The sequence below is a fragment of the Uranotaenia lowii genome, chromosome 1 (assembly GCF_029784155.1).
Source record: "Uranotaenia lowii strain MFRU-FL chromosome 1, ASM2978415v1, whole genome shotgun sequence".
Classification (NCBI taxonomy): domain Eukaryota; kingdom Metazoa; phylum Arthropoda; class Insecta; order Diptera; family Culicidae; genus Uranotaenia; species Uranotaenia lowii.
This window is the reverse complement of record NC_073691.1, coordinates 30,041,465-30,066,970: the sequence shown is the minus strand read 5'-3', so window position 1 is coordinate 30,066,970 and position 25,506 is coordinate 30,041,465. Positions and strand designations below refer to the sequence as shown.

The window sequence follows — 25,506 nt, the reverse complement described above, 5'->3', positions numbered from 1 at the left end:
CTCTAATAACCCAACAGTGATCTTAAAATTTCCAAAATTTGATGAATAACCTGAAGTCTAGCTAACCAACTTCTAACGGTAGTGAAAAATATTTCTCAATTATTGCTTTGGAAATTTTTCAGCAAAAATCAGTCAAGTTTGTCGGTTTAAGCACTTAGTTTGAATTTTTGAGGCTTTAATTTTTTAAAGTTTGAAATATTTACCAATACAACTACCTACCTCAAAAAAATAAATATACCATATTGGTAAGGTGTTAAAAGCATCATTTTAAACATTTCCCGGGATCCCGACAATTCCCGGAAAAGGATCGCCAGATTTCCCGATACCCGGGATCACTAAAATGGCTTTGAAATGGACACTCAATTGGTGCCATACCTTTGAAAAGCAAGATAAAAAATTTCATTTTTTTTAGGTTTTAAAATTTATAATTGTATTTTAATGCATTGAAATGTATTAAAATGTTTAACAGTACTGATGTGAATGAAAAAATTGCAAAAAAATCAGAATTTCTACAAGAGGTGGAGGGTTGAAAAGGACAGTTCGGTATCGAATGATGAAAGAAACACAGGAAAATGGAAAGCCTTTATTTGGACAAACATCAGTTTATGATCAGTTTCTGCGATTGAGTAAAACGACACTTACCGATTCAACGAGGTTTCTGGATACTGTTGATGGAGTTATATCCCAGATATTCTGAATTGGTTTTCCGTTTTCCAAGATTATGTTCTGGATTTTTTGCTTTTTAAATCACTCTATAGGAGCTTCATTGACTGAGAATTCAGTACTACTCGTATTAAGTTCTCCTGCTGTTTGACGCATTCTTCTTAAGATCAATCTTGGGGGCAGGGACTACAGTGAGTTAGTTGAATATTCGGCGATAACTTCTCGAGACCAATCAATCCTAATCCTTCGGATATCTTAAGATACTCTACTTACGAATCCATTCCCTTGAACGTCTCATTTAGCAGGATTTAACTGGAGTTAGGTAACTTACGGTGACTTGTTGATGAAGCCTAGTCACAACTGCGGAACATCCGTGCATCCAAGGTGGCTACCATACATACATACATACATAGGAGCTTTGTGGACTTGGAATTTGACGGTTAAAAAACGAAAAATACGAACTCCACTGTTTCTTCATTATCAATTTTAACTTAACACTAAAGCGTATATCTTTCAAGGATATGACGGCTATCATCTTGGATACGAAAAGGTTGATTTTTGATTGGATAAATAAAAACCTTGTCCAAGAAATCATTTGATTATTTCGAAAGTATTGGCGCATTTCAAACGCATTCCAATCCGGGGAGTCGTCCAACACCGAACTCACATACCCACTATAGTCACTGAGTCTAATGAGGATCTTCTAAGCTTTTCTTGAACTTGACTTTTTTTAATCACGATGAACTCCATGAACATTACAGAGCTTAAATGACTTACTTAAGTAACGCTCTGTATTATCATGTATCTTAACTAATCAGATCTTTTCCTTTTCCTCTTGTCACCCTCAGGAAGCTAAAGAGATCCTGTGCGATCCGGAGCGGCGGGCCAACTACGACAAATGGCGCAGCAGCGGCATCCAGGTGAGCTACAAGAATTGGGTCGGCATGAAGGAGCACGTGCAGCAGAGTATGCACTGGTCCACGCCGAAGACCAAGGACCGGATGCTGCCGGAAACGGCCTCTGGAGCTGGTGCTGGAAGTGGTTTGGCCGCCGGATCCCAGAACCCGGCCCATCGGCGGGCATCGGAGGGAGGTGCTGCGCTGTATTATGGCGGCCGGAAGGGTGAATGGGGCTCGGAGAATCCCAGTGAAGTGGTCAACAAGTTCCGCAACTATGAAATCTAAGGAGGGGCAGGTGCTAAGGATTGTTTTTACGTGGGCGGGGGAGACTGTAGGGGTGTCTGAAAGATCATCGGACTAACCGTGGAACCGAACGTCGAAAGAATGCCTAGATAACAACATCCTTCGTGCTCCTTTTTACCGCAATTTCGACGTTCGGTTGCCGGTTGAAGGTGAAACTTTTAAGATGCTTCCTAAAGATGTGCGTATTAAATTTTTTTATTAGTTTAAAGAGAGTTTTAACAAAGTAAAAAATTAAAATAATCAAAAATTAAATAATTGAGAGAACAGATTTATAACATTTTTCACCGTAGTCGTTAAGATGATAAATGATTGTTGTTTATCCTATTGTGTCTCGTTATTTATGAATAAAAAAAAAGAAAAATTCATCATTGAAATAAATTTATATTTAATACTATCACGACAAAAAATCTGTGTTGATTGAAAATGAATGTGACAAATAGGTGTACTGTACTGTAGCCATTTATGAACCAACATACAAAAACCTGACAGACCCTAAAGAGAATAAACAAAAAAAGAAGGTATAGTAACATTACATATAATTCCATGTAGTCAATTTCCGTTAGCGGTTAAACCGATCAGAAACAATCGGATACACATCATAAATAGAAGAAGATCATAGAAGAAAAGAGTAATAATTTCCATATAATCGAAAATTTGAAGAAAAAAATCAAAGAGCAAAACATGATCGCGAATCTTCCTTCTCAATGCAGATGATGAAAAAGAGTTAAAAAGAGTGAATAAAATAAAAGGACAGCAACAAAAACAACATCGAGTTGAATGTCCAACATTGAAATAAAAATGAACAAAATAAAACATCAACAATACCATATTATTTGTGTGTGTAATGTTTGTGAAACAACTTTTACATACTGTCAAAAACAGAGGCATATAACGCATATAATCTTCGGTGTTGAATGGAAAAAAAGTCCCCTCATTTCTATACCGTATGAGCCAACAAGCATGAAGAATCTCCTTCTGAATGGAAAGGATATACTGCAAGGAAACACATTCGAACAATGATGACAAAGAGAAGTGAAAAAAAAACGGGTTGAGTCTACTAGCTGTTTTCCTCCCATAAGGACAATGCTCGAACCCAAAGCTCTGAACTTTACAAACCAAGAAAAAAAATCGGAAAAGGAAAAATCATAAACAGGATACGGTTCCATTTACATACTTACAATGGGACAAACTGTGAGCTTGGAAAATCATGGATTTGGGAAATGGAAGGAAAAAACCTGTTACCAATACCAAAGGCCTTCCGACTCCTTAAGGAAAATCAAATAAAAGCCAACAAACAAGGTTTACATTTTAAAGATTCGATCCGATCGAAAATCGTTGGAACTGATTTCAGTCGTCCTTACTCTGTTAAACTCCTCTTAAAGTGGAAATTTAGACACATTTTTTTCTCATCTGATCCTTTTACATGGACTTTTACATCCCTTTTCTTGGTTCGAAAAAAATAAGAAAAAAAACACCCGAATAAAATCAAAACAATATAAAATTAAACAGGGTTGCCAAATGTGAACCAAAAAAAAATAAGCATCCATCTCCTAAACGATAATTGCTCGACTGAGAACCATTTAAAGGCAACCGTCTAGCTATTTGAAGGAGAACGTCGACCCGAAAAAAACACATAAAATCTGCAACAAATTCAACAACAACCAGAACGATTGGAGGAAGAAGTGCTTTCCGGGTGCCGTTTTTCGGTTTTTAACTAATGGTTAAAAATTGCTGGTCCTTGGTGACTTCCTTTAGGCATCTGCTAGCAGACAGCGTTAGGAATTTGTTTCGTTTTTCAACCACCAAAAAATGCCGAAAAGTTCGTTTTTCGGAAGGTAAGCGAGCCTTGTGAAGGTGCACTCTAGGGAGGTGCAGAAGAAAAATTTTCGCTGTAAATTGCGAGGCAACGAAAAAAATTGTTCTTACAGTTTACTAACTTACTTTTCATAAACTCGGATAGAAAACTTTTTTTGTGCAAAAATGCATTTGAAAAATGTTTTTAACACCTTTTTCTGGAATCAAAGGGAAATTCAATTAAAATTGCCTGGGTAAATATGATCGTTATTAACCAGAGAAAGTATTAGAAGTAAAAATTATCCATCGAGTTCAGAAACTTCTGAGGACAAAGTTTTTCAGCATTTTGACTCTGTATGCTTGTGTTTTTTTTTTTTTATTTCTTAGATAAATTTCTTGGATAGAGGAAAACATCCACCCTAAACATAATTTATTATCACGATAAATTTGTAAGGATGCAACGCTTCTCCTGATGTAAAATATAAAAAACTACATGATTCAAAAAAAAAAAAACTAGTAATGATGATTTTAATACAAATTCGGAGGGTTTTACGAAGGTTTCCCGACTAAACTTTTTAAAAAAATAAAATTTTAAGAAAGTGTACCGAAAGTGAAAAATGTTGGAGTAGGTAGGCCGTCAATTTTTAAGCTGTTTCCAGATCAGTTTCGAAGCGTATAAATATAACAACACACAAAAAATGGCTAAGCTTGTTAAAATTTAAAGTTCCAAGATAATACTTTATGGGAATTTTGCAGCCAAATTCCCAAGACTACATAGCTAAATAAACTAAATTGAAAATTGAAAATTTCAACTGTAATTCGATTAAAACTAAAATTGTTCTAATTATTCCTTGACGATTTTAAGCGAATTTTCACACACAAAAAATATTAATTCCAAATATTGACAAAATTCCAAATTCATTTCAAATAAGTTTTAACAATTTCACTGAAAATTTTGTTCTAAGGAATTGGAAAAAATTTCTCAAAATAAATTTCATAGATGCTTTGTATGTTTCGAAGTTATGCTAGTTCCGGTAAATAAGACGGACTGAAGAAGCGCAGATTTGGAAGTCTGCTGCTTTGTTTGTTTTGAAATAATTCCAATTCCGGTAAATAAGACGGACTAAAAGAGCGCAGATTTGAAAGGCTGCTTTTTCGTTTGTTTAAAATGATTCCAGTTCCGGTATATAAGACGGACTAAATAAGCACAGATTTGAAAGACTGCCCCTTTGCTTGTTTTGACATGATTCCAATTCCGGTAAATAAGACGGACTAGAGAAGCGCAGATTTGGAAGTCTGCTGCTTTGTTTGTTTTGAAATGATTCCAATTCCGGTAAATGAGATGAACTGAAGAAGCGCAGATTTGAAAGGCTGCTGCTTTGTTTTTTTTTTAAATGATGCCAATTCCGGTGAATAAGACGGACTGAAAAAGCGCAAATTTGAAAGTTTCAGCTTTGTTTGCTTTGAAATGATGCCAATTCCGCTAAATAAGACGGACTGAAGAAGCGCTGATTTGGAAGTCTGCTGCTTTGTTTATTTTGAGATGATACCAATTCCGGTAAATAAAATGAACTGAAGAACCGCAGATTTGAAAGGCTGCAACTTTTTTTGTTTTGAAATGATGTCAGTTCCAGTAAATCCGACGGACAGATTTAAAATATTGCAGCTTCGTTTGTTTTTAAATCATGCCAATTCCGGTAAATAGGACAGACTGGATAAGCGCAAATATAAAAGGCTGCTGTTTTGATTGTTTTGAAAAAAAAAAATACAATTCCGGTAAATAAGAAGGTCTGAAGAAGCGCAGATTTGGAAGGCTGCTGCTTTGTATGTTTTGAATTGATGCCAGTTCCGGTAAATAAGACGGACTAAAAAAGCCCAGATTTAAGAAGCTGCTGCTTTGTTTGTTTAGAAATAATTTCAATTCCGGTAAATAAGACGGACTGAAGAAGCGCAGATTTGAAAGGCTGCTGCTTTGTTTGTTTTTAAATTATGCCAATTCCGGTAAATGAAACAAACTAAAGAAGCGCAGCTTTGAAAAGCTGCCACTTATTTTGTTTTGAAATGATGCCAATTCCAGTTAATAAGACGGACAGATTTAAGATGTTGCAGCTTCGTTTGATTTTAAATAATGCCAATTCCGGTAAATAAGACGGACTGAAGAAGCGCAGATTTGAAAGGCTGCAGCTTTATTTTTTTTTTAAATGATGCCAGTTCCGGTGAATACGACGAACTGAAGAAGCGCAAATTTGAGAGGCTGCCACTTTTTTTTTTGTTTTGAAATGATACCAGTTCCAGTTATTAAGACGGACAGATTTAAAATGTAGCATCTTCGTTTGTTTTTAAATCATGCCAATTCTGGTAAATAAACTGGTCTGAAGAAGCGCAGATTTGGAAGGCTGCTGCTTTGTTTGTTTTGAAATGATGCCAGTTCCGGTAAATAAGACGGACTAAAAATGCGCAGATTTAACAGGCTGCTGCTTTGTTTGTTTTGAATAATTCCAATTCCGGTAAATAAGACGAACTGAAGATGCGCAGATTTGAAAGTTTGATGCTTTGATTGTTTTGAATTGATGCCAATTCCGGTAAAAAGACGGACTGAAGAAGCGCAGATTGTAAAAGCTGCTGCTTTGTTGGTTTTGAAATGATGCCTGTTTCGGTAAATGAGAGGACTGAAGAAGCGCAGATTTGAAAGGCTACCGCTTTTTTTTGTTTTAAAATGATGTCAGATTCGGTAAAAAAGACGTACTGAGAAGCTCAGATTTTAAAGGCTGCTGCTTTGTATGTTTGTTTTGAAATGATTCTAATTCCGGTAAATAAGACGGACTGAAGAAGCACAGATTTGAAAGCAGGTTTTTGCGTTTCTTGTTAATAGAAATTTTTTGAAAGTTTTCCGACTCTGATAAAAAAAAGGCAGCATTAGGACTGAAGATACATATATTTAAATTATTTCTGCTAAGTTTATGAGGTGAAATGACAAGCAAGATGTTTTCAGATACAAAAAACTGAGAGGAAAAAAATGAAGAACTGATCCACGAATACTCTATCTAAAAGTTTGTCGAATAATAATTTTAATTTCAAACTTAGAAGAAAAATATTCAATGTATAAATCATCTGTGCTATATAACAGTGGGTTAATTTTGCTTTTCACAACTCTGAATCGTAAGCTTTCTTTAAAATTAAAAATAAAGTGAACTTAGTGAATTTAACTTCTAAGTTAAAAGATTGATCTTCAAAAATGGTGTCATATGATAACGAAAAGCACTTTTTCCTCCAGTTAATTAAAAAAAAACCATCAAGCAGAAGGACACAAAATATTCCTACTCGAAATCCCCACCTTAATCTATCTAAACTCTTAATCAAAAAACAACAAACCAATCGTAACGAAGAACAATCCACCTACAGGCTCGTGTGAATCAGCAAAGGAAAGGAATAAGTATTTAAACAAAAGACTATTTTTATACACTGAACCCAAAATAAGGAGAAATCCCATTTTCTATCCCTTGTTATCAATCGATCTTGAAAAAAAAAAGTTTATGACAACCGAAACAAACTATCGATGTTACCTCTCACTCTGCCAAAAAACATAACTAGAAACAAATCGAAAACTGAGCTAGCACTTTACCCCGAAAAAAATCATTGAACCCAAACAAATGTGAGGTGGCTCAATAGCGTTGATTGAAGAAAACAAATGAATAAATAAACTGCGTTTAAATTAAATTAATATATCAAACTCCCAGACAAACATACATAAATGCGCGTTTCATGATTGATGGACATCAGACCCTCTAGCAAACATGAACAAGAGAGAAAAAAAATCAAAAAACTTTAATGGTTATATAATTGAGAATAAACAAAAAAAACTCACAAAACACATACATAGAATTAAATGTGATAATTGATACATGATCTGCTGAACTTGATATAAACTATATATACATACATATACAAATTATGAAAGTGTAATGTTACAAATTACAAACTGAAGGTAAAAAACACAAAAGAAAAACATAACCATTCGTGGGAATCTGACCTGTACCAAGTAAGAGTGTATGTAAGCAAAAAAAAAAAACACAAAAACCCATTATTAGCCGGTATAGTTGTAGAGAACAAGAAAAATAAAAACAATCAAAAACATAAACATAAAAACAAACATATTTACTGTTCGTCGCGTTGCGAGAGAGGGAGAGAGAGATGACAATGAAATCACAACTCTCATAAAAAAAAAATCACCACTCAAAATGCTCTCAACTCTTCAAAATATCAGATAGAAGTGAACTTAGCGAATTCATTCTCTCACACAAGAAAAAAAAACACACACACACTCATACACAGAAGAAAAAAATCACCAAGTCAAACTGTGGACAAAACAACAAAATCACAACACAAAGTTTTGAACAAAATAAAGTAACTCACAAAAAAAAACTTCAAAAAACAAAAAATTATGCTGTGTTTTTATTTATGAGAAATTTTTACCAATTTGAAAATGGAGGACATTTTCTCTGACACAGTAAGTAAAAAGTAGGTTTTTTTTTCTAAAATTCGTTTCATTTTTATTTACAGAGTCTTGTATCGGCGCCGAATTCATCATCTGTCTGCTTAAATATGGTTCTACAAACTGGAAGAACTAAAGAAGGCATATGTTTCAACTGTTAAAAAATATATTATACTGGCAACTAGCTAACTGAAAAAAATGCACATTCGGTTCGGTTTTGAAATCATCTGTCGTCTTAACTTGAAATGGTAATGCCTATTGGTTAACATTTTTCCTAAACTTAAAAAAAACTATAATCATTCTAGAAAGAGTATTCAGGAAATAAGAGATTCACGTGGAGAGATTAGAACGAAATCCTGTTGTTAATAATCAAAGAGTATTGTAATTTCCCTTGAAAGTCTATTGTTTTTAAAGAGAAGCCTAAAACTGAACTTATGTTAATTAAAAAAATTTTTGGTAACATTTGCCTCGACCGAAATTGATTTTAAATTTTAAATAAAAAGTAGAAATCTAATTTTCTTTTCGCAAAAATCGCTTTCGCAATATGGCATCATCGTCATCAGCTCGTATCCAGTCTAAAATTTTCTGGTTTAAGGATCTCATTTGGTAGAGAGGATTCATTCCTAATCTTCATCGTCGCCGTTTTCCAGTTCATCCAACTCGTCCTCGTAAACGATTCGCTGTCAGAACTCCTCCGGGTGGTCCGGTTTTAGGTCACAGGGTCGCAGGAATTCCTGACCTCGCTCATGGATCCATTTGTTGGAAACTGTTGGATTAGAAGAATTTTTTGTTAAAAGCAGTAGGATTGAAAAAATGGATTTTGGAACTTACCCCACTTGGTTCCGGCAAGAACCGGGCAGGCCGCGTGCCGGGTGGCATAATCGCCGTGGCCCGATGCGTGCAGGTTGAACCAGAAGGCCGCCGTTCCCTTCTTGGGCCACAGCGCCGTCCGGATGCTGGGAAACACGGTGGCACCACCCTGGGCCACGTCGCTCATCTGCAATGTTCGAAAAAAAAAATTGAGGTTAGTTTTAATAAATTAGAATAAGCATCTCAATCATTAAGTAAACTAAATGACCTGTCAGTTAAACTTTCAGAGGCTCCGGCCAGACAATCATAGGATTCCGACCTGGACAACCTTTAATAGTTCCCCAATCCTACGATCATTTATCGATTTTCTAGGTCGACGTCATCCAAATGGAATTGAATCTCGATAAACTCCCAATAACTCAAAATCCCGTAACTTCTTAGAATTTCTTGCTTACGAACTTTCGATGGTGTGTCCAAGCGATTTTTCATTACATCTGTCCTTCGACCCATCCAAGGATTTCCGATTTGATGACCCTGTATTGGCTTCTCAGGTCAACGTACATATCTTCTAGTGGTTCCGGACCAACGACTTTTAAAAGGATTCTCAGCCAGACGACGATCTACAATGGCTCTCATGCCTGAATACTTTGAAAAAAAATTCTCCACTCGGTTCCTAACCCAACTGTTCCAGTTGTTTCTCAGACTCATGACCTTACAATAGTTTCTGACCCATCTACCTTCCTATGGTTTCCAGCTCGACGACCTTGCAAGAGGTTCTCGCCTGGACAAGCTCCAGTAGCTTCCCGACCCAACGATCATTTCTGATTTCATAGGTTGACATCTCATCCAAATGGATTTGAAGCTCGACGAAATTCCAATAGCTCCCCAACGACCTTCCAAGAAACTCCGGACCTTCTAAGAATATCTTGCTTGCGACTATTCGATGGTGTGACCAAGCTCGCCGAGTTTCCATTGCTCCTGTTCTCCGACCTACCCAAATATTTCCGATTTGATGACCTTGTATTGGCTTCCCAGGTCGACGTATTTCTATTGGTACTTGGTCTGATGACCTTTCATGGTAGATGATCTTCTAGTGGCTTTGGACCAACGACCTTTAAAAAGATTCCTGTTCCAGTTGTTTCCCAGTCTCATGAACCTATTTTAAGTTCTGACCCATCGACCTTCCTGTGTTTCCAGCTTGACGACCTTCCACGACACCTGTCTGATGATACGCATTTATTTCGGCTCGATAACCTCTAGTAGCTTCCCAACCCGATGGTCATTTTCTCATTTCCTAGGACGACGCCATTCAAATGGATTAGGAGCTCGATGAAATTCCAATAACTCCCCAACGATTTTCCAAGAAACTCAGGACCTTCTAACAATATCTTACTTGCAATCTTTCGATGGTGTGTCCAAGCGATTTTCCATTACATCTGTGCTTCGACCTTTTAACGACTTTTAAAAGGATTCTTAGAAAGACGACTAACAATGGCTCTCATGCACGAATATTTTGAAAAGGTTCCACTAGGTTTGTATCCCGACTTGTACCAATTGTTTTCCAGTTTCATGACCTTACAACAGTGTCTGACCCATCAACCTTTCTGTGGTTTCCAGCTCGACGACCTTCCAAGAGCTCGACAACCCTTAACGATCCCTAACCGTTGTCCTCAAAGTGGTTTCACTTCAAGGATCTCTAAATGCTTCCCGGTCTCAATACCTTCCACTGTTTGTCGGCTCGACAAATTTATCATGGATCATGGACTTGAAGAATTGTCTTGGCCTGGTGACCTCCCAAAGCATCTACCCAACGACTTTTCAATGCTAGAGTCTCAACTCGGTGACCTTCCAGTGGTTTCGACTCAATGACTATCCATGGCTCTTTTTCGAGGACCTCTAAGAAGGACATACCGGCTCGATGAAACCTTTCTTGAGAACTTCTCTAGACCGACTTCTTAAGAATAATGATGCGATAAATAATATGATTTGATCACATCGAGATGTATAAGCTCATGAAAAGTTGAAGATTGTATAAATTGCAGCTCACCAAAGTATTATTGAATTTTGTAGCGTTATTTTTAAGTATTTGTGTTTATTTAATTTAGAGCGGGTAGGTATTGTATTAGTTGGAGCCAAAACTCAGTGTTTAGAGTTAAGAGTGTAAAAGTCAAACGCACACATGTGATGAAAAACATAAACAAGAATCGGCGAAGCAAAACAAAATCTGTGCAACGGAACAAAATAAGCGCCAGAATTCGCCATTGATGATTTGCTAAACGTCGTGGAGTTACCGTTCGTCGCTGACATCCCGGAGTCAAAGCCAACAAACTGGATGTGACGTAATATCATACAATTACACATCACCAAACATACTACACTTCTACACTACACAAACTATAATACTTGCCACACCTACCATGTCATGTATTGATACCATCGTACAATAAAGTTTGTTCTATCACAATACTCAGGCTTGTCTTACGTGGCGTCAAAAGCTGAGATAAAAAAAAACTCAGATTTCGTTTGATTTATCGCCGAAAATATCACGGGATATTCGTCGAAACTAAGTTAATGCGATGGTCGGTGAAAAAGTTCCAAATCTTATGCGAAAACGGATATAAACGGAGTGAAATAGAGAATCAAGCGGAACAGCACGATGGCTGCCGCTTTGAGTTTAGTTGGCTCAAACCTGAGCCCTCCTGAGCCATTAGTTTTGAGCGAAAACATGGCGGACCATTGGTCGAAGTGGTATCGACAATTTATGTGGTTTTCAATTGCAACCAAACGCTCCGAAAAAATGAGTTCAGTGCAAGCAGCAACACTCCTGAGTGTAATTGGCGCCAATTGCATCAGAATTTTCTGCACATTTGGATTGCGTCCCAAACAAGAAGAAGACGTGGAAATCATTGTGGGAAGATTTTCACAATGTTTTACACCCAAGTCATGCGTAACCAATACCAATTTAACAAGATAGAACATAAAGTAGATGAATTCTTCGACGTGTTTGCGACTCGCTTTCGCGAAAAGGCAAAAAAGTGTGCATTCAGTTTTTTACATGGCTCGTTGGTGAAAGACAAGTTAATTATCGGGACAAAATTCACTAAATTAGTATCACAATTACTAAATGATAAACTGACGTTGCAAAAAACCATAGAGTTGTGTCGAAACTTTGAATTAACGTCGATGCAATTCGAAGAGTTGAACAAAGTGGCCAAAGTGGAAGTGGTGAAATCAGTGAAACAAGCGGAATAAGAAAGAAACAAAAAGTTTCAGACAAGTGATGAACTGATTGAATGTAAACGCTGCGAAAGGGCCGCTTGCAAAGCGTTAACAAATTGTGAAAATATAGTGTGTGGATCTAAAAAAAAGGAGTGAAATGAAAAAGAACTTCAATAGCAGAGAACATAAAGTGAATGCAACGTCCTGAAAGAGTTTTACGAGAAAATTCAGTTGCTATCAAGCTTTAGAGAACAACGTATTTGGTTATATTCAACGGACACTGAATGCCAGTCTTGTGTGAGATCTCCTCAGTGTACCGTGTAAAAGGGAGGTCCATTCCAAATATTTTCATGATCGTCAAAGAAAATGTCACTCCAGTTCTTGAAAGGAAAACCTTGCTGTACTAGACTGCCGTTCGGGCTCGCATCGGCGCCGGAAGTATTTCTATGGGTCATGCAAGATACATCGATGACATCGACGGCGTTGAATGTTCCTTGCAAGAAGGTCTTCGGTGTCTATTGGTGTTTCCGGTAAGAATTATCAGTAAACAAAGGACTAGTGTTCAAATCGATCCAAGTAGTGTTTCCTCGGACATTGTAAGATGCTAGCAACAATTCACAGCGGACCCCCGGGGTTTAAAAAAGCTGTTATGCGAGCAAAACAGCTGCTGTTTTGGATCAACATGACGCGAGATATCCTGGAAATGACGGACGCTTGTGGGGTCTGTCAGAAACATCAGCGAAGTAATGTCAAACATACAGTGATTTCCAAAGAGCTTCCCAGCCTGCCATTTGAAACAGCACCAACAGACTTGTTTCACTTCAGAGGAAGAGAAGTTCATATTGTTAGTTGATTGATAGCTACTTAGACTTCAAGGAGCAACAGAATACTTCATCTCGTAATCCTTCATCTTCATAATCCATAATAATACTTCATCTTCATAATCCAACAAATGAAAGAGTGGTTCGCAGTACACGGCATCCCTAGAGTATTGGAGTCAGACAACGGTCCTAAGTATTCGTCTCAAGAGTTCAAAGAGTTCTCCAAGGGATTGTGTTTCGACCACAGTACCTCCAGCACAAACTTCCCGAGAGCCGATGGACTAGCCGAGAGGTTTGTTCAAACAGCAAATACCATTCTCAAGAAATGCGCAGAGGACAAAACCGATTGTCAGCTTCAGATGTGACGTTGTATCATTCACTTACATATCACCAAACATACTACACCTCTACACTACACAAACTATAAAACTTAAAGTTAGTTCTATCGCAATACGCAGGCTTGTCTCACACTGGAAGCAAAAATGGAGCTGGTTTGGCGAAGATGTGAGACAATACATGGCCAAGCCGGAAAAGATCCAGTCGGAAGCAAACGTCGAAGCCGCTCCGGGTCGTTGTCATGCACTCGTAGAGATGTGCACCCAGAAAGGGCTGCCAGAATACCAGATATTCCTATGATACTCCCATGATACCTGAAGAAACCGAGCTATGATATTTATGACTGTTTTATTTTTTCCTGTCAGATGTTTGTCATAGTAACGGGCCCGTGAGTAGATCTAATTTTAGCTAACTTTAGTTTTTAAAATGTCGTGTATTAATAAATTAATTTAATTGCTACAAGATTTGGGTTTTGCGTATTTGTGTTTTGGTAAGGTAAGAATAAGTCGTGTAGCATACACTGAAAGTAAGTAGTGCTCAAGTTGTATAAATACTTACGAGCTGAACACATATTGTGTTAAGCTCGTAAATGTTTATAATAATGTAAAATGCAATTCTGTAGTGACGTTATTCACTGAAAAGGCCTAGATTTTCTTCGAACATATGTTCATGTGAGCTATGTAAATTGGCCGTTGATGTTACTCACGAATCAGCAAAACAAGATTAAAAAACCTATCTAGTTTTCGTTTTTAAGCTGTTCAAATACCTTCAGAAATTTCAAACAAGTTCTTTGCAGCCCGTTGCAGAATGATCCAATCGTCGGAGGACTTTAGAGTAGACCGAGTCTTATTCTATGAGTAAAACCTAAAATACCAGGCCTTTTCTTACTGAACTTCGGTTATACGTCGCTGTCTGGGTATCATATAACGGGGATTCCAAACGACTGAGCAATACTCTAAACTAAAACGCACCATTGCGCAGAATAGTTATTTAAAGCATTGTATATCTCTGAAATACTTGGTTATTCTGAATAGGAACCCAAGACATTTGGAAGCTTGAAGAACAGCTAGCCGAAACCAAGGAAGGACAACGAGTCGGGAATCATTGGGAGGCAGGAGTCAGAGCCACTAGAAGGTCGTCGGTGCAGGGTGTAGAGCCATTGGAAGGTCGGCGAACCGGAAATCGTGGAAAGTTGTCGGACCAGGACGCACATTGAAGATCGGTGTACCGGGAAGTCAGGTGAAGGTCGACAAGCCAGGACACGGGGGAGGTCGTCGAACAAAAATCGACTCAAAAGTCGGCGAGACGAGAGCCGACGGAAGGTCTTTGTGCTATTGGTGAGGCGACGGGTCGAAAGAAGAGCCGGAACCAAACAAGGTCGTCAGACCGGTGCCATGGAAGATTGCTGGGCAGGGGCCGCAGGTTCGGAACGGGATAGGTTAGCGGGCCTGTGTCATGGAACGTTATCCCTGGTCCGACGACCGACTGTCACTGGAGGAGTTACGAGCGTGGTACCGAGGAAGGCCGTCAAGCCGATGCCATGGAAGGTCGTTGGAACAGAAAACTAAGAGGAGGTCGTTGAGCTGGAACCACTGGGAGGCGTCAGGCCTCATGAAATGCGTCAAGGAGCAGGAATAAGCTTCGAGCAAGGGGGTCGAGACAAGAAGTCAGTTGGAAGGTCATCAGATTAAGCCAGGTAGAGGTCATCTGATCAGGGATCATGGAAGGTCGTCGTACCTAGAGGTCAGCAGGAGGTCGATAAGCCAAGAATCATCGACGGGCTTGAGCCACAGGTAGATCGTTAAGCCGAAGCCAGAAGGTCGTCGAGCTGCAACAGGGGGGAGAGCGTCGTGCAATGAAGGTGACGAATTAGGTCCGTTGAGAACGTTGAAGAGGAGCAGCTCCATCTCCAGCAGTAGCCACCGGAGGAAGTTAAAAGACTGTGGAGTGCGTGTGTTGAAGAGAAGCACCAGTGGAAAGAATAATGAGAAGCGGAATCAACGATGGCAAGCAGAACCTGCGCCAGAGCCAGCAAGGACAACGAGCCCAGTGTTCCGAAAATAATTCAGAAGAATCGCTCATGATAGGTTTCTAGTTGGAAAAATTCAAAGCCGAATGCTGCTGCCTGTAGTTCCCTAGATAGTCGGCAGAGCGACAATGCGAAGTCAAGCGAGAGCGGATTCGCATCAAAGTCTATCTCTCAAGCTCACTACCTGGTGTATCAGAAGTGATTGAGACACTTACTGATATAAGATCCAATTCGAAAATCCACTCGCTCACTCACTTAAACTCAATCAATGCGGCCTTGCATCGGTTCATACTGCCTGCGTACTTTCTGCCAAAGCGGCAAATACATATCTATGTACATCTATACTGCCTGCGTATTTGAATGGCTATTTTGGTCCTCCCCAACAACAGCAACAACAAAGCAAGATGTATCAGGCAGACAGCTTTCGATCACCGATCAGTAAATGAGTGAGCAAGAAAAGTTATTGAGTGAAAAATGAAACAGAAAATCAGGTATCTCCTGAATCAGTTGAGAATTCCAACTGGAGAAGGAACGTCTCTCTTTCAAATTTTATTTCCTTGATTCTCGGAACAGCGCTGTCGAACACAATCTTTGCCCCGCTAGAAGATAAACCAACCGACAATATAGGTTTTGCTTTCGCTGTTGAAAACGTTTCAGTGTCTCCCAGGAGAATTGAGTGATTTTCGGAACACTGAACGAGCCGAAATCAAGGGAGGACAACGAGCCAAAACCAAAGAAGGACAACGAGACGTCATCGAGGAAGAAACCAAAGCCACTAGAAGGTCGTCGGTGCAGAGCCATTGGGAGGTCGTTGTACCGGGGCCATTGGAAGTTTGGCGAGACGTGAAAGATTGTCGACAAGAGGTCGAAAATCCAGGACGCAGAGGTGGTCGTCGGACAGGTGTCCAGGATGGTCTTTGAGTCGTATTTATAAGTAGCGAACCGAAATCGATTGGAAGATCGGCGAGACGGGATCCAGCGGAAGGTCGTCATGCCATTTGACATTGGTGAGGCGTCAAGTCAAAAGAAGAGCGTCGATCCGTAACCAAACAAGATCGTCGGACCGGAGGCACTGGAAGGTCGAACCGGTGTCTTGGAAGGTCGCTGAGCTGGGCCCCGACATGGTCGTCGGAATGGAAGCGGTGGAAAAATGGCGTGCCAGTATCACGGAACGTCGGCAAGTCAGGGACCAGGTGGTGGTCGTCGGACCAGGAACCACTGAAGGGCTGGAACCGCTTTCAGACCGGCTAGTCGAAGCTAGAAGCTCGTTGAGCAGCAACAGGGATGAGAGCGTCGTGCAATGAAGATGACGGATAAGTTCCGGTGAGTGCGTTAAAGAGGAGCCCCCTTATCTTCAGCAGGAGCCGTCGGAGGCAGTTAGAGGAATGCGGAATGTGTTTGTTTAGGAGGAGTGTTGAGATTCGTCTCATCGAAGCAAGGCGAAGGCTAACCATTTGATTGCTATCATCAATACCATGTTGAAATATGCAATACATCATTTTTTATTAAAATAGTCATGAGGTTAGGAAACTTTCGATAAATAAGTTGTGATAACTTAAATTTATAACTCCTAGGATTTGGTGCATTAGCTATACTCAAATCGATGCCATAAATTTGTCAGTGTTGGAAATGTAAAAAAAAATCAAGATAAAAGTATGTATTTATGAGCGAATTGATCTCAATACTTACATAGAACAACACCGTTGCTATCCTATTTCCGGTCCCGAGGCTCTTGAAAGCATTCTTTTCCTCCCTCCGGGCGAAATCGAAATGTGGCTCGTAATGGCCACCAATACCGTAATTGACCACCTGCAGCTCCTCGGCCGTCACCATCGTCAGTCCGGTCATGTCCTCCACCCGCTGCCCAATCGCCTTGACATACGGATGTTCCTCATCCTTGAGCCAGGCCGACTTGCTGATCCGATAGTTGGCCACCTCCAGCTCCCCGGTTTTGTAGTTCTGGACCGTAGCCCTTCGGAAGCGAGGTTTCGCCAGCCGTTTGATGACTTCGATTTCCGCATCGGACATCACCTCGTGGTAGATGACGATGTAGGGCTGTAGGTTTGCTTCCTCTAATTTTAGGGGAGCGATCTTGAGGAACCATGACTTGTTGGTGACGTACCGGCAGGTCAGTTTGGACAGGTCCGATACCGACCGATTGGCCTCCCCTCGGCAAAGCTGCTCGTACAGCCGGCGCTCCGAGCTGTCGTGAATTCCGTGTTTGTTTGGATGAATTTGCTGAAAGTATTGAGAACAGATTTATGATATCAGTCTTAATATTTAAGAATAAGACAGTTATTACCGTGGAGGAATCGACCGGAACATCTTCGCTTCCGTCATCACCTCTGAGTGCCTTCTGGCGGGCTTCCTTCTCCAGCTCCTTCTCGTAGTATGCCTTATTGCCTACGGCCCTTTCATGATTGGGAACCAGCTCTAGCAGCTCGTTGGTCATAATCAGGGCTGTATGGACGTTTCCTAAAAGCACAAATCAGGTTTTAAAATAGCAAGTTTAAGATTTTTTGGGACTTTTTAGCCTTTTTCATAATTTAATTTTAATTAATTTTAGAATTCATTCAAATGATTCATGTAAAAAATTCGAAAACTCTTCAAAAACTAACTAAAAAAATTCTAAGAACAAACTACGTTTTAACAAATCCAGCATTAATTGACATAAAAAATTGTAGCTCAGAATCTTAAAGCTCATGTAATAAACAAAAAATAAAATGCCAATCTTCTTTCAATAACTTTTGATTCAACAGTAGAAGCTTTGATTAGCGGGCACAAATGGCAGATCAACCCGGTCCAACCACAAAGCCTCTTATTTGAAGGGCTCAAAGGCTGGGATCGTGAGCAAAAGAAGAAGCAGAAAAAATCGGAATCGTGACTTCATCGCGAGCCCCAAGTGTGTTCCTTCTGAATGGAGAACTGTCTTTAGGCTGTTTTTTTTTACTTTTATATTTGCTCCCAGCTGCAAAGATAGGTGATTATGTGTGAATTTTGCAACTTGCCTCTTAATTCAGTGTGGTTTTGCAACCATTCATGATGCGACAGATTTTTGCAAACAATAGTGTTACGAAATTTCGATTGTACTTTCAACGGTTTGGGTCTAATCTTAGGAGATTGATTTTAAAAGGCGCCCTTCTAATTTACACTTGCAATTGACAGCTTCGATGTCACTTAGTGACAACCTCTTGCACATTAAGTTATTAGGAATTAAATGAACTTACCTTGTTTAAAGGTGGAAAACGCCAAATATTCCAGCACATCTGCTTTGGTTGTGGTTCGATTAACTTCTTGCGAAAGTCGGTCCATTGCTTCCCGCATCCACAGGACCGTATGATAATAATCTCCATTCAGGTACGTTTGTCGACCCAGCTCAAAACAATCTCCAGCCGACATTTCGGTACTATACTGGACCCCATTGAGCTCTCCTCGGGCAACTGAAGCCGTATCCAAATTGTAGGTGTCCTGTAGCCTCATCAAAGCTACAGCTGCCCCATTTAGATCTTCATCCGAGGGGAATTTTAGGACGTCCCGATAGTTTGTGATGTTCTCCAAGAACTCCGCCCCCACATCGTAGGACATCGTACTCTCCAGGTCCCTCCAATCAGTCGTGAGACGTTTGGTGAGCAGGAACGCATTCACCGGATTCGACAGATAGGCCGAAACGTCTTTAGCGGCTTCTGAGTGTTCCCGCTGATATTCAGCACTTTTCCTGAAACAAAATTATTTTTATTAGGAGGTTTCTCCTACGACATTTTTAAAAGGAATTATACCTCCTCAACTGATCCAGCTTATCTTCCTGAACCCGAATGTAGTTATCGAGATTCGCTATCAGAACGGCTTCCGTTTCCAGGAGTTCTTCCATGTCGGCGAGGGCTGTGAAGAGTTCTGACCGGCCAGATCGGAATGTGGCCAGCAGGGTCAGAAACAGGGCTATCAGCGAGGACATGCTCCAATGCGTTAGTCTGCTGAGCGATCTCATTTTTTGAGGAGGATAACTGGAAAAAATTGGAAAACGCATTTGACATATCACTCTGTCAAAATTCATAAGTATAATTTTATTTCCTGAGATACCAAGAGCCATCATTTGATATCCAAAACCTGTGAATCAACCGTTTTTTGCGTGCAAACCCATACTTTCTTCAGTTTCTAGACTATCTTCTCTACCTTAGGTCGTTTATAAAGGTGCTGCTTTATAATCACCCAGTTCAACAAGGCCAAAACTAAGGCTGGGCTTCGAACGTTCAAGGTACAAAAGGCCCCTGATCGCGACGAGAAGCAGGACAAGTACACGTTTGTATGAGAAATTCAAAACCTGTGAAATATTATGCGCTGCAGGCTAAAATTTATCCAGGCCTATTAGAAGATCTCATGCCAAATTTGGGCCAGATCGGATCAAAAACAGTCTTTCTTAAAGCCTGAATTATGAAAAATATTTCATCCCAAGGCTGCATATCGATAAGAGTCATGATAAAAAAGTTATAAGACTTCAAAAATGGGCTATATTTTGAAAGGATGGTATTCATCACTGTCATTGAGTCGGAGCGGTCGAACATATTGACGCTCATTTTCGAAGCCTAATAACTTTTTTTTATCCGAACTCGAATCGAAAAGCTGTCTTCAGTTGAAATATTTGTCATATTTCAGGCTTTAAACAACTGTTTTTGAAAGAAATCGACCGACGGGAACCAAAGTTATTGATAAAAAACTGGTTTTTCATGTTTCTCTCGAACAAAATGTCTCGAAATCATTCCATACAAACTTCAGGCTCGTTGAGCGACCCCTTCCCGTGATCCGATCTGGCCCAAATTTGGCATGAGATCTTGAACTAGGTCTAGGATCAGTTTTAGCCTGCAGCGCATAACTTCTTCAAAAGTCGGGTCATTTGGGGCACTCTAGTTTACATGCAAAAAACGGTTGATTCACAGGTTGTGCAGAATTTTATGGCTGGGATTAAGGCCAAGGTGTGGGCATTTGCGTATGGACTGTAAATATAATACGAGTAAAATTTTAAAATGAAGTTTAATAGTTGTTTTTCAATCCCTGAAAATTTAGTGGCAATCGGATGAAAACTCGAATTTTGCGAATCAATTTTGTGTGTTGCAATTTCATCGTGGACACCCTTTATTGTCAGTTTTGGAGGAATGAACTGTTTCAAAGAAATATCGATTGTATGAATCAAAACGTATGCATATTTTAAGACACTAAAATGGAAATTAACTTATGTGTGGTCAAAATTTTGAATTTTGTTGAAGTTATAACAAATTTAGTCGATTGTCCTCCTTTGGCACAAAATCCACATATTTGACTTTTTATCACTCCACCACCGTTTTTTTCGCGATGGCACGATTCCAGATCCAACTTTAACTGAGTTTGAACTTTGTGGGACCCATGAAGAGATTTGCAGAGAAAACGGTCGTATTTGGAGGCAGACTTCTTTGTATTTTTGACCATCCATCCTGTCAATCGTTATGAAAGAATGAATAATTTGCAGTTTACCCAGATCGTTAGCTTCCTCAAGTACTAGACAATAATTTTTCTCCATTTTATTATCTTGATAATCTCCGGAAAATACACGCGAAATTTATCAACGAAAAGTTTCTGGTTGGAAACCTGCCAGGTGACTAAAGAGATTGAATTGCTGTCCATTACTAAATTTCCCAAAATATCTCTCCACTAGCAGTCCAAATATTCTGCGCACGATTTTACCACCGTATTTTGTTTATTTTGCTTGTGGGCAGCTTTTCTATGTAGCTTGTAGAAATGAAGTCAAGCCTATTTATAAGTCAGCAAGATGAAGTAGGAAAAAATTGACTTTTTTATCACTTCCTCATTCATATTTTCGTATTGAGTTTGAATAAACCTCTCACATTCCCCTCACTTCATAGAATCAATATTCTTCACTTTTATTCAAATTTTAGTTCACTATTGGGCCCTCTATGACTTCTTAAACGATTAACTATGTGAGCTTTGGTCAAATAGTTGATTTCCAGCTGTTTTTGGATCTACCACTGGGACTTTTCTGGATTTTTTACTTGAAGTTCAAAGTTTACATTGAATCACAGCAGTATTGTAAAAGTCATATCAGAAGAGTTTACAAAAAAATATTTTTATTATGAACTTTTTCTTTAATTTAACTCAAAATCGAAAAAGTTTCAACGTGAAATTCTTTAAAAGTTTTAAAGTTTTAAACAATATCTGGACATCCTGGCTCATCTCAAATTCTTATTGGATTTATGGGCAAGTCTTAATAGATTGAATAAATAATCAAGAAAATCTGGAAAAACAGTAATCAAAGAACCGTCAACTGGGGCATCATGCAACACTTTTCAACTTCAATGGCTATAAACTTCATGTCCACAGATAATCTACCGCTTGTACACCAAAAGTTTTAAAGTTCATGGGACATCAAATTGACGTAGTCAGAAAAATTATCGGATTCACTAGTTATTTTTAAAATTTATAAAAACATGCGAATTTCACCCTACTTAGAAAATTTGATAAACTGTAACAAACTTTATTTTTAATGAAAAATTAAATGGAAACTTCTGAAAATTTCAAGTATGATATTTGTGATGTCAAAACGCAAAAATCACTGATTGCATTAATTTTTTGTTTTGTTCGAATGAAGTTTTCCATTTTTTCTGTCAAAAATGTATTCAAAAAAATGCATAAGGATGCTGCATACATTTAGGGGCAATACTACATCAATTCTACTAGCTGATATCATAAAAATTACTGTTTGTATGGATGAAATTTTTGAATTAACAAACGCGTTATTCAAACAATCATATTCCAGCATATGGAAATCAGAAAGGTGAATCTATGATTTGCATTTTGTTGCAAATTATCCAAAACTGGGAACAGAATTATAAACACATTTGTTTAAAAAAATATTGGATGAATGTCTTTAAAATATGCTCAAACAAACAGTGTTTGGATAGGATAGTGAAATATCAATATAAAGTTTGTAGGTGATATCATTTAGCTAATCCGTTTCATTGGGCAAAGTTTTTTACGGCATCGAAAAATGTAAAAGTTTGTACATCATTGCTCGGTTTTTTTAATTTTTCAATGAGAATCATAAACTTCCAAAAACTATCTCACGATATGTGAGAAACTATATTATCATCATTTTGTTATCATAAATTTTTTCTCGAGGGATTTTAAGCATCGTTATGGCTTATTCATTCCGAAACCTATCACTTGATTACATTATATTGAATTAAATATTGAATAAGTATTAGTATCTAACCCTGCTGGTGCATAATGCCAAGTTTGAAGGCTATCTAGAGTGAAAAATACACGGATACACCTAAGATGTTTCAACTGAAATCATAAGTTTTTGATGATTGTGTAGTTTTTTTAACAATATTTTTGAATATTTTATCATTTATCCAACATCATTTGAAAAATTTTATAAGTCTGTTTTCTTAGCGAATCTGGTACTTTTACATGTTTAAACTTTCGAATAATTGGACAAGTTCTACTCAATTTACATAACCTATGACGTAATGGTAATTCCTGAAAATAAAAAAGGACGTTGTGAATTTTCCTATCAAAACAATGAAACCGGCTCATTATTCCTTTTTAGTTTTTGAATTATTTTTTCATCAATTTATGGTCATCACTGATGACTCATCAGACTTATAACAAAGCATGACAATGATTAAAAAGACATTGATATCGGTTTACCTTCTCCAAATCCACAGACTACAGACCGTACTTGAAAAGTACTATCAAAAGATATTCACAAACGAAGTTGATGCATGAAACTTGGGTATTTTATTCGAATAATAAGAATAAGAATGATAAGATAAGACTTACTAAGGTTGCCAGACTGCCCAGATTTAGCCCGAAACATTTTATTTTATTTGCTAAATTATAGGAAAAAATATATTGCATGATTTCAATTATGTATTTTGCATTCCAAACAATTTTTTTAGCAAATTCTATCCGAATAAACTGGCTGATGTGTTCCGATGGGAGAAAAAATTATTTCAAGTTTTTTTTTTCTAGATTTTCATTTAAAAATTTCCAAATTTACCCTGGATATTGCTCTATTTTTGGTTTTAAAATTTTTAAAACGAACACACACATTAGGGATCTCAGTGAAACTCCATATTTCTTTAAAGAGATCTAAATTCTTCTTAAGACTAAAGTGTACATCTTTCAAGGGTATTGGCTAGCATTTTACTAATGCTAACACCATTAACTCACCGAAAGAGTACTATATATGCCGAGACCGAGACTCGATCTCATGACCTCTGGCTTAGAAAACTTGAACGCTATCCTCTGAGTCACGGTAGGCGGCTAAAACTTTGAAATCAAATGCCCGGATTTTGCAAGGTTTCTAGATAAAATAACCCGGATTGGCCCTGCCCGGATAAGTGCGGAAATTATCTGGTAAGCTTATGTTCGAATCATTTCCGATGTTCTGGTTCTAAATTTTTTTAAGAATTCAAAATTGTTACATGTGATTTTACTCTGGAATCTGTATCCAGTTCTTGATTTTGCAGTTTGGTTTATCATAGGGACAAAATCTTGATTCGAATCTTGGTTTTGCATTTAAAACAGAACTTAGTTTCATTTTACATGTTCGAAACATGCAGATTCACTAGTTGAATTAAGAGGAAACAAAACTAGTTTGCAGTATTTTTCAACTGAATAAACTAAAAATCACTTTAAATGTGAAACTTTGCGCTGAACCCAAAATGAAGTTCAAAAAAATCTTGGTAAAACACTTTTTTGAGGTATGCACCAAAAATGAAATTTTGGAAAAATAAAAAATGTACTTATACTCAGATTCAAATATCTCGGACTGCATAAATTAGTTTGAAATCTCTTTTTTGCTAATAAAGGTGAATAAATTATATCGTTCATCAGAATTTCATTTCTGCGTATGATCAACAGTATTGTTAGTATTGGTGACTTTATAATAGAAAAAATGACAAAAAACGCATTTTTTTTAAAAGAAAATTATGTTTCTGCGAAAGTTTTAGACGAGATGATAACATCAAAAAAATATTATTTTCATTTGACCTTGAATGTTACTCCAAAACAAAGATTTCAAGTGGTTATTTTTCGAAATCGGTTGAAAGTTGAGGAATAACAGTAGTTTTTGCATTTTTGAATTGCATTTTTAAATAATTATAGTAGTGGAAAATTAAGCTGGAAATATATTTTATTGGTTACAAACATTACCAAAAAATAAAAATTATTTATATTGAAGATGCTTCAAAACCAAAGATTTAAACTGAAATCTGAAAGTATCGAGGTTTCAAGAGTTGAAATAAATCTGATTTGAAACCCACACTTAATCCTTAACGTGTATTCCTTTATATTTGATACATTTTCACCAAAGTTTATCTTTCAGATGAAGCCTTAAGAAACCGCATTTTTTTAAGCTTTAAAAAAAATTGGGGACTTCACGTTTGAAAGTAATGATTTTAAATGAAAATCTTTTAATATCAAAAAAATTAACCCGAATAAAGAGATATTCTTAGGCCGATGATATAGTAAGAGGGAATTGGCGAATGCGACCGATGCTAACATTCAGTATGTCATCGGCCTTAGTATCATTTTTTTTAAACTTTCCTTAAGGTATGCATTTTTCAAGCAATCTTGCTCAATCTGTATCAAAATTTGTTTTAAAAACATTTCGATAAGCGTTTTTGTGAGAATTAGACGCTCTTTCTTTTATACATTATTTTCCCTTTCTATATGTACATAAGTCCACTATGTGTTTGAAAAAATAAACTTGAAAAAGAAAACGTTTGAAATGGTCAATGAAAGAACACAGAAGCTATACTTTTGAATTGGGAAACTGTATCGCAAAATGTGAAGAAAGTTTAAAGAAATCCATAGCTTAATCCTCTGTTAAATCATACTATTATTTGACACAACAAAAGAAGAGAAAAAGTTGTGTTATTTATTTTAAGTTAAGTATTTCAGGTTGCAGGATTTATCTAGACTTGCCGGGGTTTTTTAAAACAAAAAAAATTTAACGAAGTATTATATTCTCCACTTTCCTTATGAATTTCGGTAATATAAATAGCATTTTTCAAGTTTTTCTAGAAAAAAAAAAACAGTTATATTTGCCTGGCCAGGATACGTGCTTCGAAAAACAAGGAATGC

The 25,506-nt window shown here is 37.8% G+C and overlaps 1 protein-coding gene across 1 annotated transcript in view; it reads right to left on the bottom strand.

Annotated features, from left to right (window-relative positions):
* LOC129758762 (uncharacterized) overlaps nt 1-25,506 on the bottom strand; it is an 89,736-nt gene that overhangs the window by 42,808 nt on the left and 21,422 nt on the right. Inside the window, exons 2-8 of the mRNA XM_055756376.1 lie at nt 19,143-19,367; nt 18,594-19,081; nt 17,669-17,841; nt 17,056-17,604; nt 8,983-9,148; nt 8,842-8,917; nt 1,506-1,860 (exon numbers count right to left, since the gene is read on the bottom strand). Of these exons, the coding sequence (XP_055612351.1) occupies nt 1,506-1,860; nt 8,842-8,917; nt 8,983-9,148; nt 17,056-17,604; nt 17,669-17,841; nt 18,594-19,081; nt 19,143-19,351 (2,016 nt within the window). The 5' untranslated portion in view covers nt 19,352-19,367. The remainder of the gene's footprint in view (nt 1-1,505; nt 1,861-8,841; nt 8,918-8,982; nt 9,149-17,055; nt 17,605-17,668; nt 17,842-18,593; nt 19,082-19,142; nt 19,368-25,506) is intronic.